Below are 16,031 nucleotides of genomic sequence, written 5' to 3'. Positions count from 1 at the left end.
TAAGAACAATACCAAAACAGGTACGTATTAGATAAGAGGATAACAAAAGTTGTACAGAACAAAAACAAACCAGTAGCCCGATCAGGATCTTGGTAAGGTATTGCTTTCAATTCCGTCCTTGTTGTCGCAACCGCTTAAAAAGTCACATCTGTCATATTCCTTTCCAAACAGTAATACTCCATATTTGTTTCATACATTTACTGTCTCCGTTTTCTATGTAACACGTAACTCAGTTTGTTTACACTCATTATCGGGTTTGCGCATGCTCAAAAGTAGTGTGCAGAGACGGCTTGCATTGGTGTTTTAAAACCCATAGACTATATTTATAGTATATATATATACTCGTGCATCTCTGTATCTCAGCTATGAGGTGATGAATCAATGTTGCTGGGAATATAAACAAGTAGTTCTTTTTCCAAATGTCAAGGTCACTGGGTCAAAGGCCAGAGTTCAGTTTGTGTCTTTAATAATCTTTAATAAATTTGTTCAGACCTTAAGGGTCAAAAGTAAAGAACAAGAGTTTAATACAGGTATTTCCATTTCTGTAAGCCCAAAAGATAAGGAGTAGGATGTGTATGATGTAAAGTTTGCTCCCTATACACATGGCAGTGCCCTTGCTGACCTCTCGGTGTATTAGCCTCATTTGGAATTTGACCAAGAAAACAAAATGGCTGCCAGTTAATTTTTGTGTTAAGATTTCTAATTCAAGAATGTTCTTCGTAGATATCTTAGATTTCATATGTAGGTTTTCCTTGATTCAGGCTTCATACTGTATGTAGATTACTCTTGGTGCCAAGTTATGCATATTTCTAATTCACAGAACAATTGCTTCTAATATGACTCCTACATTTCTTACGAGGGCTTCCTTGTTATCAGACCATTAAGGCAGATACATTACTATACATAGAGCAAAAACATTTATTCAATGGTGGGCGCCAATATCTTTCCTCGATCTCTTGTTGAAAGATGAAAAAGTAGATTATAGCACTTGAATTCGAAAAAAGGTATATATTCCGTACAGAAGAATTGTACATGTAAACAAGGTGTAACACTCGAAAAACCGGAAGTTGGGGTTAGAACACAAACTTCAGTAACGTACCTTGGTTTACAATCCTTAAATATCAATGCATGTTATTTTTTTGACGTAAGACAATAATTTGATAATGAGAAGATGGATCAAAAGCGATCGTGATAGCCGACGATGCATCGACTGTGGGACGGAAGTAGTCTACATATTTTAGAATGGTATTCATGGGGCAATCTGATTAGTCGACAACTCTATAAACAATACTAACTCTAATTGTCGACCAATGCAAGTCTACTTCCGTTCCGCAGTCGATGCATCGTATAAATAGGGTCTATATATATTTTTTTTTATCTTTTTATTATAACCAGAAGCAGACGCCTCTGATATTAGTGTTTTATTATCATATTACCACGCTTTCTTTTTTTCTTTACAGGTGTGTTATATGCAGTGATCATTGTCAGGCTGAATTTCTTACATAGCTCCAACTGCACTCGCGCCATATGTTGCTAAAATAGGACATGTACGTTTGACCTGTTGATGGGTATGCATATCGACGACAGAAATCATGCAGTAATAATATGAAAACAAACGTTTCTATAGCGTAAATTCCCCTATGTTACCTTATCCCTCTATATTTGAAGTCTCTTGTATACCTGAAATCGATTTTAAAACATTATATCATTTTACAGGGTATGTGTGTCGCCTGTGTCACACAGCTGTTAACCAATCAGCACAGTGATGTTAGAATTACAGGAAGCGAGGCCCGGGATGACGTGTTCCTTGCTGAATTACTTGCAGCACGATACCCTTTTGTTGGAGCTGTGCAGTACATCACGGAAGATCCTACTTCATAATGTGACACAAGGACATTTCTCAAGAGCCACGTAACAACTTATTTTCTTCATACAGAAGCGGAATACTCCAGGAGAGGTGATCGTATTTACTCGTGCTAAAATCATCTAATGAAAAATGTCTTTAAGGGTAGGTATATTATGATGGATTTCTCATTATTCCTCATAATCGTCTTAGTTTATCTCTATTATTACACATAATACCTGTAATTTGTAATAACCTGTCACTAGATAAAGGAAATAGTACCACTTGGTTCCAAACCTCAATAAAACCCTTAAATTTCCCCTTCATGAAATCGGTTTTAAAGAGTTCTATAAAAGGAGATTGAATATTTTACACTTTTGTAATCGTAGCAATGTAAGTAAGCTTTTATTATGTTATTTATCCGTGTCAGTCTAACTGACGTCCAGCCTGTCGATGTAGACATGTTATTCGGGACGGAAACATTTGTTCATTGTCCATTAAATACTCTACCAAGAAATACGGTTCTCAAATAACCTACCCCCGGGTGGCAACAGCAAACATCAATAGGCTGTTACAATGCACCTTTTACCGTTTTGTTTGGTGCATCATCTAGTGACTTAAGAAAAAAATGTATAAATTACATAATACATCTATCGTTTGTACAGGTGAATACAGATGAATTTATCACAACAGGTAAGACCACTGTGGTTATTTATAGATGGCTTGGGTTTAACATGTACCCGGTCAGTGATATACGACATCAAAGTTTCAGACTCCGTGTACGCCAAAGTTTATAAATGTTACCAACATTTTTTTTTCTTTTCGTTGAGTATCTATTTCACTTTCTTGCTGCACCGTACTGCTCGTCAATGTTTAATGATGAAGTTCAAAATATTCACATGCACCTAAGGGTAATTTTGTATATGAAAATAATGTTGAAGTTTAAACACGAATAAATATCTATACATTTGTACAAAACTAATCATATAATATATATCAAAATGTTTATTTGGATATGTTGTTTCTTTAATTCACCAATGATTTGACATACATGATAATAGACGTTGCGTAAATGTAGCAGAAAATAATTAAAAGTCATACAAATAATCTAACCTGGGAAATAGCCTTCCTGTCAGTGTCGATAGTGTGTAATAAGAACATTTTTGATGTTTGAAATGCCTCATTATATGCCATATGCGTGTGCTATCATTTATAGACACATCAGAGCAAAATGGCATGGCTAGTTGTGCAAAATATGTGAAACAAATAAGCTAATCGACCCCCGCCCAAAAACAACCCCCGAAAAAACCGACCCCACCTTAAAACTCAATGTAAACCCCATCCAAACGAACCAATACTAATATATCTGATGGAAACGTAATATGAAACTTATAGTGAGAACACATCCTTAACAAACAAACACAGGGCTATACAAATGCACGCGGATTTCATCAATGCTTATATTTTTTCAAAGATTCCTTTACAAACGTTGACTTTTGAGTAATTTGCAAGTGATACAAAATGTTATCAACAGTATAAATAGACAATTGAGTGTCAGTAACAATTTATTTCTATGTAAAGACTCCTAGAAATGAATATATCAATTGATTACATATATATCTTTATATATATATAAAAAAAAAACTAAAAACAAAACTACAGGAAAAGGGAAATTAATTAATATCCTGTCTATTTTTAGCCCGGTGGACATTTTTCAAATCGCCCTGCGTTTGTTGTTCGTCGTCAGTCCGTCGACCGTCGGTCCGTAAACATTTTTAATCGCTATTTCTGGAGAAGTACTGGAGAGACTTTTCTTTCTTAAACTTCATTGGTAGGTTTCCCTTGGTCCGTTGTTGTCGTCATATGATTTTGAGTCTAATTCGGAAAACGAAATAGCCGACAGTCGGCCATCTTGAAAATTGACAATTGAAGAATGCTATCGCTTTTTCCTCAGAAGTCCTGGGAAGATTTTTCTCAAATTTCACAGGTAGCTTTTCCGTAGTCTGTAGTTGTTTATATTTGATATCGACAGTGATCCAGAAACAAAAGGCCATATTGGATTTTGATAATTGAAGTATCTTATCAAAATTTTGAGAGGAACTTTGAAGATTTTCTCAAAATTCATTGGAAGGTTCCCTAGTCTTTTAGAATTAAACAAGCAGTTGGGTTATGTTGTCAAAAGTCAAGGTCGAATTTTGTATCTTTCTTTTGATGACTATTATGTTAAGACATTATGAAGCAAAATAAGGAAGAATTAAACAAGTAGTCAGCTGACTAAATGTAAGGTCACTGGGTCAGGGGCCAAGGTCATATTTTGCATCTTTTTACTGATGGACGTTTTATTCTGGCAAGACGAAGCCACGTTGGTAAGAATATTTGGTAAAGACCTTATGAAGCAAAGTGGATTGGAATTAAACACGGAATCAACTTCAGATATCAAGGTCATAGGTTTAAATGAAATAAATTGGCCAAAGATAAAGGTCACTGGATCAAAAGTAAAGGACATTTGGTTGAAAAGGTTAAGGACAAAGTGGATCTCTGACACTGGTTGTTAGCGGGAAACGTAATTAGAATAAAAGTGAAACAGATCAAATCTTACGAAAAAGTTTTATACAACTATTTCCATTTCTGTCAGCCGAATAATATGGAAACTGATGCGTATGGTGTATAATTTGCTTCCTTGCCATATGATGAGGCCATTGTTAACCTCTCTGTGTTCTAACTTTATTTTGAATTCGATCTAGATAATAAAATGGTAGGCAGTCAAAATTTCGTATTAAAATTCCCAATTCCCGAAAAGGTCTACTTCGATAGCTTTTAGAGATAACATGTACCTACTAAAAATGTACATATGGTTCTTCTTGAATGAAGCGTCCTATGTAGGTTTTCTTTCGTCTCTAGTTTTGCCTATATGGTTTTTAGTCAGATTCAGAAAATTCTTCTTAAATGTCTTTAATATGCCTCTTAGCTTTCATATGAAAGCTTTCATCTGATCAGATCATTATCAGATGATTAACGTAGAGAGAAGATCATGCTTAGAACAAATAAAGATAATCAAATGGTGGGTGCAAAAATCCATCTTCAATCACTCCTTAAACATTGTAATGTTGTTTTTTTACGTTTCTTTTAACAGGTCAGCGTTTACCTAATGCTCAGTTTTGGAATAGGAAGTATGCTTTCTCTCCTAGTTTCCTTTCAATTGCGTTGTACGGACAACCAATCCCTTTTTCAAAGTTTCAAGTATTCTGATACCTGCACCGAGACAATCGACATATCATCAATACAAGTAAACGTATCAAACATCCCTCGACAGATATTTGATGTAGCCATGTATCTCAAAAGGGCGAGGATACACGCAAGAGGATTTAAAACACGGAGGGCATTAAAATATGCAAGTGAATACATGGACGCAATTCTGAAAGGATTTGGAACCTCCTTTGAAGACGCCACAAAACGGAATGTGTATGAACCCAGTAGTATGTGTCCCGAGTATCATGATGATAAAAAGAACAAAATCATGAATTGTTCTCACGCTAAGCCTCTTCAGGAAATAGTCACAGTCATTCGTCTTGACTATGGCTCACCTACAGACAAAGAGTTCATTAAAGATACGTACGGTGAAAACCTCCCAATGATAGTTGGTGACTACGGTGAGAATGTTAAGGAAAAGAGTAATGTACGTGTAAAGCACATGGTATCTACGACCACAGAAGGGGATGCATTGAACACATTAATGAAAGAAGTGAAAACTAAATATACATTAGTTTTGCGAAATGTGACTGAACTCGACTCAAATGCACGAATCGAACGACTTGTACGTGAGATAGAGAGTCTAAATGTTAACGCAGTAGGCGGGGCTATCAGAAACTCTGATAATGTTTGGAGTTTAGGTTGCCATCAGAGAGTATTCCGGAACTACACGGTGGTATACGAGGAAGGATATGACGAGTCAATGCACGACTGTGTGTTTTGTGATCACGTGGATGGACCGTTTCTAATGAAAACAGAAATATTAAAACAAATCAAATTTGATAATAATTTGACATCAATGGGATTATACGAGGACTTCTTTATGAGACTTAATACGGAAGTTGCTCTGTGTCCTGACTCCTTGTTTGATATGGATTTTCCACGCCGTAGTGAGCTGACAAAAGACTGGGAGAAGTTTGGACGAAAACGGAATCTTTACAAGTTAAAGTTTTCTTTTGGACTGACTATACAGTTTGGATGTAATTACTCGTATCCATGCAAAAGAATAAAAGGATTTGTAAGATCACCGTGCTGTGTTCAAGAGCTGACAGACTTAACTTATGGCTTCATGGACATGTGTGAAAAGATTAATGGATCGTGTCAAATGAATGCTGGAACAGTCCTCGGAGCTGTGAAAATGTACAATGTGATCCCATGGGAAATAGACGCAGATATCCATTTTTGGTGTCCTGATTTCACGAATTTGAAAAATGCCGGAGTAAAACTGAGATCTAGAGGCATACGAGTCGGAGTGGAACATTTAGGTAATTGCGCTCCAAAATCCATTCCCGCGCAGTTAGGTGCAACGTCCAAACACTGGCATGTGGATATCTGGTCACGTGATACGATGGAGTCATACGAAGTAAGGTCTAAACACCGAAATTTGACCAGAATTCCATTTAATGGACGTTTTGTAAACGGAATGAGAAACCCAGCATTATTTGCACGTACTATATATCCAGATATATTCATGCATCAACAGCATTTCAGAGAGGTAGGATTAGGGAGGGTTAAAACATTTTCAAAATGTCCGAAATTTGACAGTCATGACTGCATAGACAATTACTATGAAGATGGAAACATTCAGTTCCGTGACCCGGTGGCATAATTTGTTTAAGTTACGAAATCGACCATGATCCTTATCTCGAAAAAAGAGAAAATCACAAAGTGGATTTCTTATTTAACTTTCATTGATATCAAATCACATTTCAATATCTTCCTGAACATCTCTAGGAATTATGGACTGCGAAGATTTACATATTTTTAAAGTGTCCCAAAGAAAACGAGTATTATTGCATTGACAGTTACTATACAGTCAGAAATGACAATGTTTGACTGAATACAAGTAGTTCAAATACGATGATTCTGATGTGACAATCGCATGCTTTACATACATTTTGATTACATTACAGTATGTTAACAAAAGTAGATCACGCAGTTAAATTCTGTTGTAATTGTTTGATGTTTACTTTGAGATTTGATTATTGTCAACAATGTTTCGGTATGGTTCACTATTGTTTTCTAGATAAAAAAAGGGTATATTAGTTTGTTAGTGAAATACTCCAGGGAATACCGACATAATAATGACACCGTAATTCCAATGAAAATCGGTCGAAGGGAAAATATATGATAGGTTTGCATGACCCTCAATCACTTTATCACTTAGTTGTACCCTACCCCAGTATGCATAATTGTATACACATATCCCTATATCTGGTAGCTGTACACGAACGCCTATATAGTCTAGCTGTACACACGTAGCGGTACCTGCATTTCTACAGTGTCTATCTCGTAGTTGTATCATTATACTACGTATTTGTACATGAACCTATATGTATCTGTTCACCATATCGCATAGTTATCCACATACTACCTAGTTGTCAACGTGTCCGGGTGTCGTTTAGTTGTACACGTATCCCCTCTGACACTTAGTTGTAGTACACCAGTCCAATACTGGGTAATTTTACACGTAGTCCTATATCGCGTAGTGAAATATAATAAATTATTTTACAATTTAGTAAAAAATATATATAAGATTTTATTCCTAGATCTGTATTTCTATATAACACATTTGCCCTTTGGCACCAATTCTGTTTACCTGTTGACGTAGTTGATCTGAGATTAATGGTGCATGTTGTACATGGTTATCTAATATTGTCTTAGGCTATATGACAGCCGTCTTCCGTATTATCATGTACCTATCAATCATATACACTCATACCTAGGACTTAGTACTATAAAAGATTAGATGTAATTACTATATGAGACAGTCGGTTTCCAAGGACTGGACTAAGCAGTTCTACACACTTAAATAAGCCAAGATACAACGACTTGGACTCCGTCTTCCTCTCTTACACCATACACAACATTTCTACAAGTGACTACAAAACCTTGTAGTTCACAGTAGTCGTACATGAAACCCCGTAACACCTAGTTGTAATACATCTATTCCAATACCGTGCAGTTGTACACGTTTTCCAATATATCTCATTGTTGTACACGTTTTCCAATATATCTCATTGTTGTACACGTTTTCCAATATATCTTAGTTGTACACGTGTTCCAATATATCTTATTGTTGTACACGTTTTCAAATATATCTTAGTTGTACACATTTTCCAATATCGCTTAGTTGTACACGGTTTCCAATATCGCTTAGTTGTACACGTTTCCCAATACAAATGTATATCTTAGCTGTACACGTTTTCCAATGTATCTGAGTTGTACACGTTTTCCAGTATATCTGAGTTGTACACGTTTTCCAAAATCGCTTAGTTGTTCACGTTTTCCAATATATCTTATTTGAACACATTTACCAATATATCTTAGTTGTACACGTTTTCCTATATCGTTCAGTTGTACACGTTTCCCTATATCGCTTAGTTGTACACGTTTCCCAATATCGTGCATTTGTTCACGTATCGTATCGTGAAACCTTGTACACTTATCCTTGTTTCGCGTTCCTGCAATCATATGTATATATTACATAGTTGTACACTTATCCCTATATGGCGAAGATGTTCACGTATCCACTTATAATGTAGTTGTTCGCATAATCCTGACATCGAGTATAGGTAGTTGTCACATGGATCCTATATCACACATTTATTCATGTATCCTAGTATGACTAAATATTGTATATTTTTACATAAACCTATCTGCTCAACATTTTTATGTTGTTCAATTACCATTCTCTGTATACCAGTATGTTTTTTTCTCTTTAATCCAGAACTAAATTAAACTTGCAAATATGTTAATTCATGCATTTATCCCAATACTGTGTAGGATTACAGACAAGTAGTTTCCTGTTTTGATACATGTTTTAACTATAAATATACCTGCTAATTTTACCTATTGTACTTTTGTTTTGTATATAACACTCATATTGTGTAGAGGTCTTATGTATAAAAATTGTACGTATCTACTAGAATATATGCACTTATACTCTAGATTATTCACTGGTTTGTTAAGTGTTGGATTGATGTTATAGAGACAATATGGAAGTTAAAAGTTAATTGAATGTGTATTCAGTATTTGTTGGCCAAGGTGGTCAGATCTCAAGAATTGATAATGCAGAAGTTAGTCAAAAGAATTATCTCTTCTTATTACCTCTTGAAGTGGAATTTGCATTTTTTTTAAATTTCTAATTTGATTTTATTCCAACTACACTTGGATACAGGGCAAAGCTACACATTTTCAAACTACCTAACTATCATTTATATTCATATTCCTTTTGTCATGTTACCATGTTATGTTTTTTGAACATTTTACTTTTTGCTCATATAACTTTGATTTTCTAAATGTTAGAAATAGGTATGTCAATCAGCTATTAATATTGTCATGTTACTTTATGCTTAACTTCTGTAGAATGTGAAGTCACATTCTCTTGAACCAATTTTACTATAATGCTGACGTGTAATCAATTTACGAAAATCTTACAGTGCTGTCCATATTAAAAATCGCTTTACCATCTTAATTTTTATCTACTTAACCTCTGTCACGTTACCCTACTGTCTCTTTTTCTCTTATTCTTTGAATACATGTTCTACCCATTTAATCTTTGGCAATTTGCAATACATTTTGTGTTGTGTAAACGACAACGCAACAAATTGAATATGTACCCAACTCAATGTAAACACACATCGACAAGCAGCTACAATTTCTTTTAAATCCTTAAATTTTCATTTGATCCATATGACACTTTTTTTTTAAATTACGTTTTTCACGTCACTTGAACAATGGTCATCTAAATAGAACAGCCTAATTCGGGAAACAATCTACTATGAAAAAGATTCAAAATATGTTCAATGAATACCTTTGGGGAAGTCCAATAGCAAAGGTCAAAGGAGATATTATTGTGAAATGTTATGAAGAAGGTGGCTTGAAAATGGTTAATATCCAACATTTTGAAATGGCCTTAAAATCAACATGGATTAGAAATATTTGTCTTAAACATTCAAATTGGCAGACACTTCTTTTTACAAAAATTAATAGAAATAAGCTTTTAACGTTAGGAAATAGATATATTGAATATAATATCAAAAATGTACTTCATAACAAATTTTGGATTGATGTTTTTAATGCGTGGAATAGATTAAGAGGGAAAATTGAAATATTTATGCCAGAACAAATATTATCTCTACCAATTTGGTATAATGATTTAATAAAAATAGGTATTAATACTGTATATTATAAGCAATGGTTTGATAAAGGTGTGATTTTTATAAATGATTTACTTAAAGAAGATGGCAGCTTTCTTCAATAGAATGAATTTAATGAAACTTTTAATTTAGATACTAACTTCCTTGATTATAATGGTATTAATTTGGCAGTTAAACGATTAAGATGGAATTTTGAAAAAAAACTTAAATTACCATTGATACCACTGTATATTGATATTGTTATTAAAAGTAAAAAAGGTACAAGGATATGTATAATGTATTGAATAAAAATAATGTATTGCCTACAGGACAAGCAAAGTGGGACACCATATTTGGAAATACACCTATTGAGGAATGGAAAACAATATACAGATTGCCTTTTGACACAAATAAAAAATCAAAACTACAATGGTTGCAATTTAGAATTAATCATCATGTCTTAGCTACAAACACTTATTTGAAAAAAGATTCATTTGGTTCAGTCTGATTTGTGTAATTTCTGCTTCATAGAAAAAGAAACAATACAGCATGTACTTTGGGAATGTAATAAAGTCCAAAATTTAATTATGGCTTTCCAAATTTGGGTGCAAGCTACTTGTAATGAGACATTTAATGTATGTAAAAAAGATTTCATTTTTGGTAAATTAGCACAAAACCCACACCAAAATAACAGAGCAAAAAATATTATAATACTAAATATGAAGCACTATATTTATTGTCAAAAGTATTCATGTAAAGCTCTTTACCTACCCACTCTAATTAGAAACCTTAAAACTTCATATAACATCGAGAGATACTTGGCAAAAAAATATGACAAGGAAGCTACTTTTATTGAGGATTTCAGTGCTTACCATTCAGCTTTTAGAAAATAAATATACCAATTACAATAAGGTAGTGTCTTTCATTATGAAATAGATTTAAATTTACCAATGTAATTAATTTTTATACTTTTTCAATTTGCTTGTGTTTTTGTTGGATTCGTATCAACCCTTTTTTCCCCCCGATTAAATGTTTTATTAGCAATAGTCAGTTATTTTTTGTCACCCTTTCAGAAATTGCCTTTGCTTTCGTCGGAAATCTCGTTCCTTCTTCTCTTTTCTTTGTATTTTCTTTTGTAACTCAGCTTCTACTTTTTATCCAAACTATCCTCCAATCCCATTTTTCAATTAGCTCCAGTCAATATATTCATTTGTTGATTGTTTCAATTCTACATACACTATACTGCCCAATAATTAAGAATGTAATAGTAGATTTAAAATATGAGTATTCATAAGCAATGATTACATCTACGTAATTAAGAGAGTATTGATGTATATGTTTGTCTGGAACAAAAAAAAAATAGATGGCGTCGTGGTGTCATTGACGACATACATCATACATAATAGTTCGGAAAGAAAACAACGCAATCAATTTCTTTTTTCAATGTTTTTTTATATATTATAAAACAAAAATTAAAATATTTAGACATTGCTTTTTATTTTTGTGAATTGACAGTTCATCATTAATATATATATCCAGTCCCAGAGTCAGAGCACAAGACGCTCTTATTTTGTCACCTACTATTGGTTGATAGCAACAGCTGTTTCACAGCATCAAAAACTGTTTTAAATGTTTCAACTTTAATAACTAAGGTATGAGTTTAGATTTAGGCAAATTCTCGCCCTTTCCCTTCCCTATCTATTTTTTTTTCTTGCAATCTCATTTTTAAATTATTAAATAATGCTGTTTCTATCTTAGATTTTTGAATTTTTGCTAAATAAGTCTCCTTTATCCTCTATTATTTCTGCTAAGGAAACACACGTTTATATATAAGTTTAACAACTTGTTTCTGGATCCCATTTCACTTAAATGATAGTATATTGTTTGGAGTGTTCAAACCTACGAAATAAAATACGGTTTATACTAAACCATAATGCATGTTCAATAACTTTTCCACTAACTGTTTGGATGGTAATACTTTTTAGACAATGTGGTGTGGTATAAATTAACTATATCTATCCCATAACTACGCCTGTTTCACAACTAATGTGCCACGTGATGAAATTTATGACAGTGTATGATTGCACCAGACAGAAATCTGCTAGATTAGTGCCCATACTGATGTTCGATAGAATTCCACGTCTACCCTTAGACTCAGCCTTCGGAGTGGATTTCGGACAAAAGGAAACATCATTATCTGCTTGTGTAGATCGTCTGCGACAACGATTGGAGAAAGCCTATGAGCTAGTTTCAGCCAACGCGTTCAAGAAAAACTGAAAAAGAGCTATGACATTGGAGTCGAGGAACCACTCTCACTATCGGTTATAGTGTGTTGGTAAAGGTTTTTGCCTTTGATGGTAGACATAAGTTGGCCGAAGATCTACCATTTACCTGACCTTTGACCTTACCTATCATAATTTCAAAAATCAATGTTTAGTGTCATTTTTACCATCTTGAATCCTCCTTCACAATAGTCCTGGGTTAATACATCCCTCTGTATTTATCTATTCCACATCAAAAAATAAAGAGTACCAAGCTAAGATTATTCAAAAAGGATTGTCTGGATTTGGCAATTACATACATCATTAAATTTAGATAACAGAATAGATATGATGCATTTTACCTTTTTGAGTACTCCATATCCTGTTTATTCATTTTTTGCCAAAATTAAGTTTTAGATTGACACTTAAACCTACACCAAGAAGAGTAAATATCACCATTCCCATTTTAATATTAATTCCGGTAGGAATTTACTACATATTTTGCACCCTATCCGAATAATGTTTTTTGTCTCTATTTAATTACAAACCAGAGATTTTGCAAAAGTATTATATTAAAAAATGGATCCCCATTACTAACATTTATGCCCTCTTAATTCTTCTTTTACTTTTTAGTCTTAATTTGTTTCTTCTCAGCAGACTGAAAACAACGATCATGACTTTTAGGAGACCTAACTGCAAGTGGTATATTTGAAGGATATGAAGACTGTGGAAAAAGATAGTTTCTAGAGTTACACAGTGAAGCGTGTTTTAACATTTTGATTTGATTTGAGAGAGAGTGTGTGTAGATTACTAATTTGTCTGTCCTTTCCAATTGCTATTTATCTTCTCCTGTATTTGGATATTTTCTCGGCGTGCGGTTTTTATGGACAGTGACAGTGTATTGCTTCGATTTTAAAGGGTTCGAAATAAAAATGTGTACGTGCAGTCGCCAATTCACTGGCCGATCCGATCCGACACGCATAACAGCATTTTTTTTGCAGCGGCACAGGGATACGTGTGTTGCAGCACATTACTATATACACATTACAGAGGGTTGATATAGGAACTTTGCCTCATAACTCCTCGGAATGATTTTCACTGAATATGTTTCTGTTCTGTCCCAATGTTCACAGTCAATCCCTATGTCCAGCTTGACCACTCGATTTAGTTGGGAATCCCCCTCTAAATTTAGCGCGGAAATTATTTTTAAATCATTACGTGACTGTTTTGAAATCTTGGCAGCACAAACACGATAGTTTACAAGGCGATATCTATATTCCATTTGGGTTAGTTGGATAACGATATTATACAGTGGTTTAAATGTTAAATAGCACGTTCTGTATATATTACGGCACACATATTTATGTGTAAATAAGTGTAAACATTGTTCATATAGTATAGTGACAGTAGCGATGTACTGGTACAGACTGTATAAATATTACCGAGTTTGTGGAACTATTACAGAGTTTGTGTTAATATTTCCTAGTTTGTGTAAATATTACTGACATTGTGGAAATCTTACCGAGTTTGTGTAAATATAACCGAGATTGTCATGACCTACTATCAAAGAATCAAGCAGAATACGAGCGGCGTCCGTATCACTGCTGTTTTCATGTTTGAACTGTTACAGTCTATTGTACTGCTTCCCAAGTTTATTAAGAAGATTTACATGTTTTCAAAGTGTCCGAAAGGGGACGCGCATGATTGCAAAGACAATTACCGTACAGATGGAAATATCCAGTTCCGTGACCCGATACCATAGAATCGCGGACGACTTCAATAGGAGTTAATTAGTTTCAACTGTATGTTTGTAATTGAAGCATAATCTAGTATCAAACAATGTTTAATTGAATACAAGTACATGTAGGTAATACACGACGATTTTGATGTGCCAATCGGATGTTTTAATTACCAATATTTTACTTCCGTTGCAAAAATGCAAATCACGAAGTTCAATGCTGTTGTAATTGTTATTGATATCAAGCGATATTCATATTAAAGTTTAGTTTGAGATTCCATGGTTATCAACAATGTTTCTATATGGTTCATCAATGTTTGCTAGATTAAGATTATTTTGTAAGTAAAATAATCTATGTTAAAAAATTAGAGAATCCCGTCATAGTAACGAAACCGTTATTCCAACCAAAAATTGATCGAGGGGAAAACTATGTGATGGATTTCAATGGAAACAACTATTCTAGAAATCGATAAAGAATTGAATATACATATATATTGATTTGCATGACACCATTAGAAACGTACCAGGATAATAAGACAAATTGTTCCGGAATGGTAAGCGTCTTCTAAATCATCGATGACACACGTCATACAAATCTAGGTCAAATATGAATACAAGTAAATAATTTCCCCGAGATTGAGACATACAATTTGAAAATTAGCCCCAAACATAGTATAATAATATCTTTCCGAAAAAAAAAACTGTTAAGGGGATTGTTTTCTAGTTTTAGTCATTCAAATTATTAAGGTATGACGTCACAGCGGCCATATTAAATTTTTGACATAATAATGCAATAACACCTTCATACCAGGCCCTATAACGTTCACTATAGACAATCGTCATATATTTGTTAACTGTCAAGAGATCAAGTACCCACAAAATTGTTTCAGAAGTTTAAGAAGACCTTATTAACACGATACAGTACAATTACCTTAAAGGGTCAAATAAGTCTGACATGGATTTTATAATTGAAGCAGAAGCGATAATATATTTATCCAGACAAATTAATACACGGTCAATGGTTATCTGCTACGTATTCAAATAAAGAGCAACATGTTGCGCCCTCTGGCGGGAACAGATCTAGGATTGGTTGCAAACACATCCAGACGATCGACTGGCTTCACGTAAACAACATGCGTGCCAAACGATTGTTACGGCCGGTACATTCACCTAACGCAGAAAATATGATTATTATGGGGAAATGTTGCCACTAAACGCAACGGAAGAGGATAGTTACTACTCTACCAGAACATTTGATATCTATCGCTAACACAAACCTTTAGTAAAAAAGGAAATTAAGAAAAAGACCTTGTTATTTTATGAGTGAAACAATATCATTTATAACATGTTCATTTTGTCTATATCATTAGTATTGTGTAACATTAAGTTTTGTCTTTTTAGTCCAGTGAAAAAAATTGTACACATTTGTACTGAAAAAAAACATAACATTCTAATAATCAAAGTCCTGTCCACGGTCGTTACATATGGTATAAATACATGTATATAATTTGTACAACGATATAAAGGACACGATCGACGTTCTTGACAATATGTATCAATCATGGGTTTGAAAAGTGTGTCTCATCGCTGTCATTATTAATCCTTGTTAATATCGGGGTATTGATGTTTACATATAGCAAACAATTTAATTTATAATGAATTAGGACGTATACTTATATGTTTCTGAAAATTAGATGGTTTACAAAACTGGAAAGTTGGGCAGTTTACATTGTATTTCATGAAAATCCTGATATCACGTTCACATCATGGATACAATGACAGAAGTTCGGCTACATAGA

At 33.9% G+C, this 16,031-nt stretch overlaps 1 protein-coding gene across 1 annotated transcript; it reads left to right on the top strand.

Moving 5' to 3' along the window:
- The first annotated feature begins 1,722 nt into the window (after window positions 1–1,722).
- LOC117329776 lies at window positions 1,723–12,167 on the top strand. Its single transcript, XM_033887907.1, has 2 exons — window positions 1,723–2,008; window positions 4,977–12,167. The coding sequence occupies exons 1-2, from the start codon at window positions 1,997–1,999 to the stop codon at window positions 6,699–6,701; spliced, it is 1,737 nt and encodes a 578-aa protein (XP_033743798.1). The 5' UTR covers window positions 1,723–1,996; the 3' UTR covers window positions 6,702–12,167.
- Window positions 12,168–16,031: the final 3,864 nt, after the last annotated feature.

This window comes from Pecten maximus, chromosome 6 (assembly GCF_902652985.1).
Source record: "Pecten maximus chromosome 6, xPecMax1.1, whole genome shotgun sequence".
NCBI lineage: Eukaryota > Metazoa > Mollusca > Bivalvia > Pectinida > Pectinidae > Pecten > Pecten maximus.
Note: the sequence above shows the minus strand (reverse complement) of the source record. Positions and strands in the feature narration are given on the sequence as shown.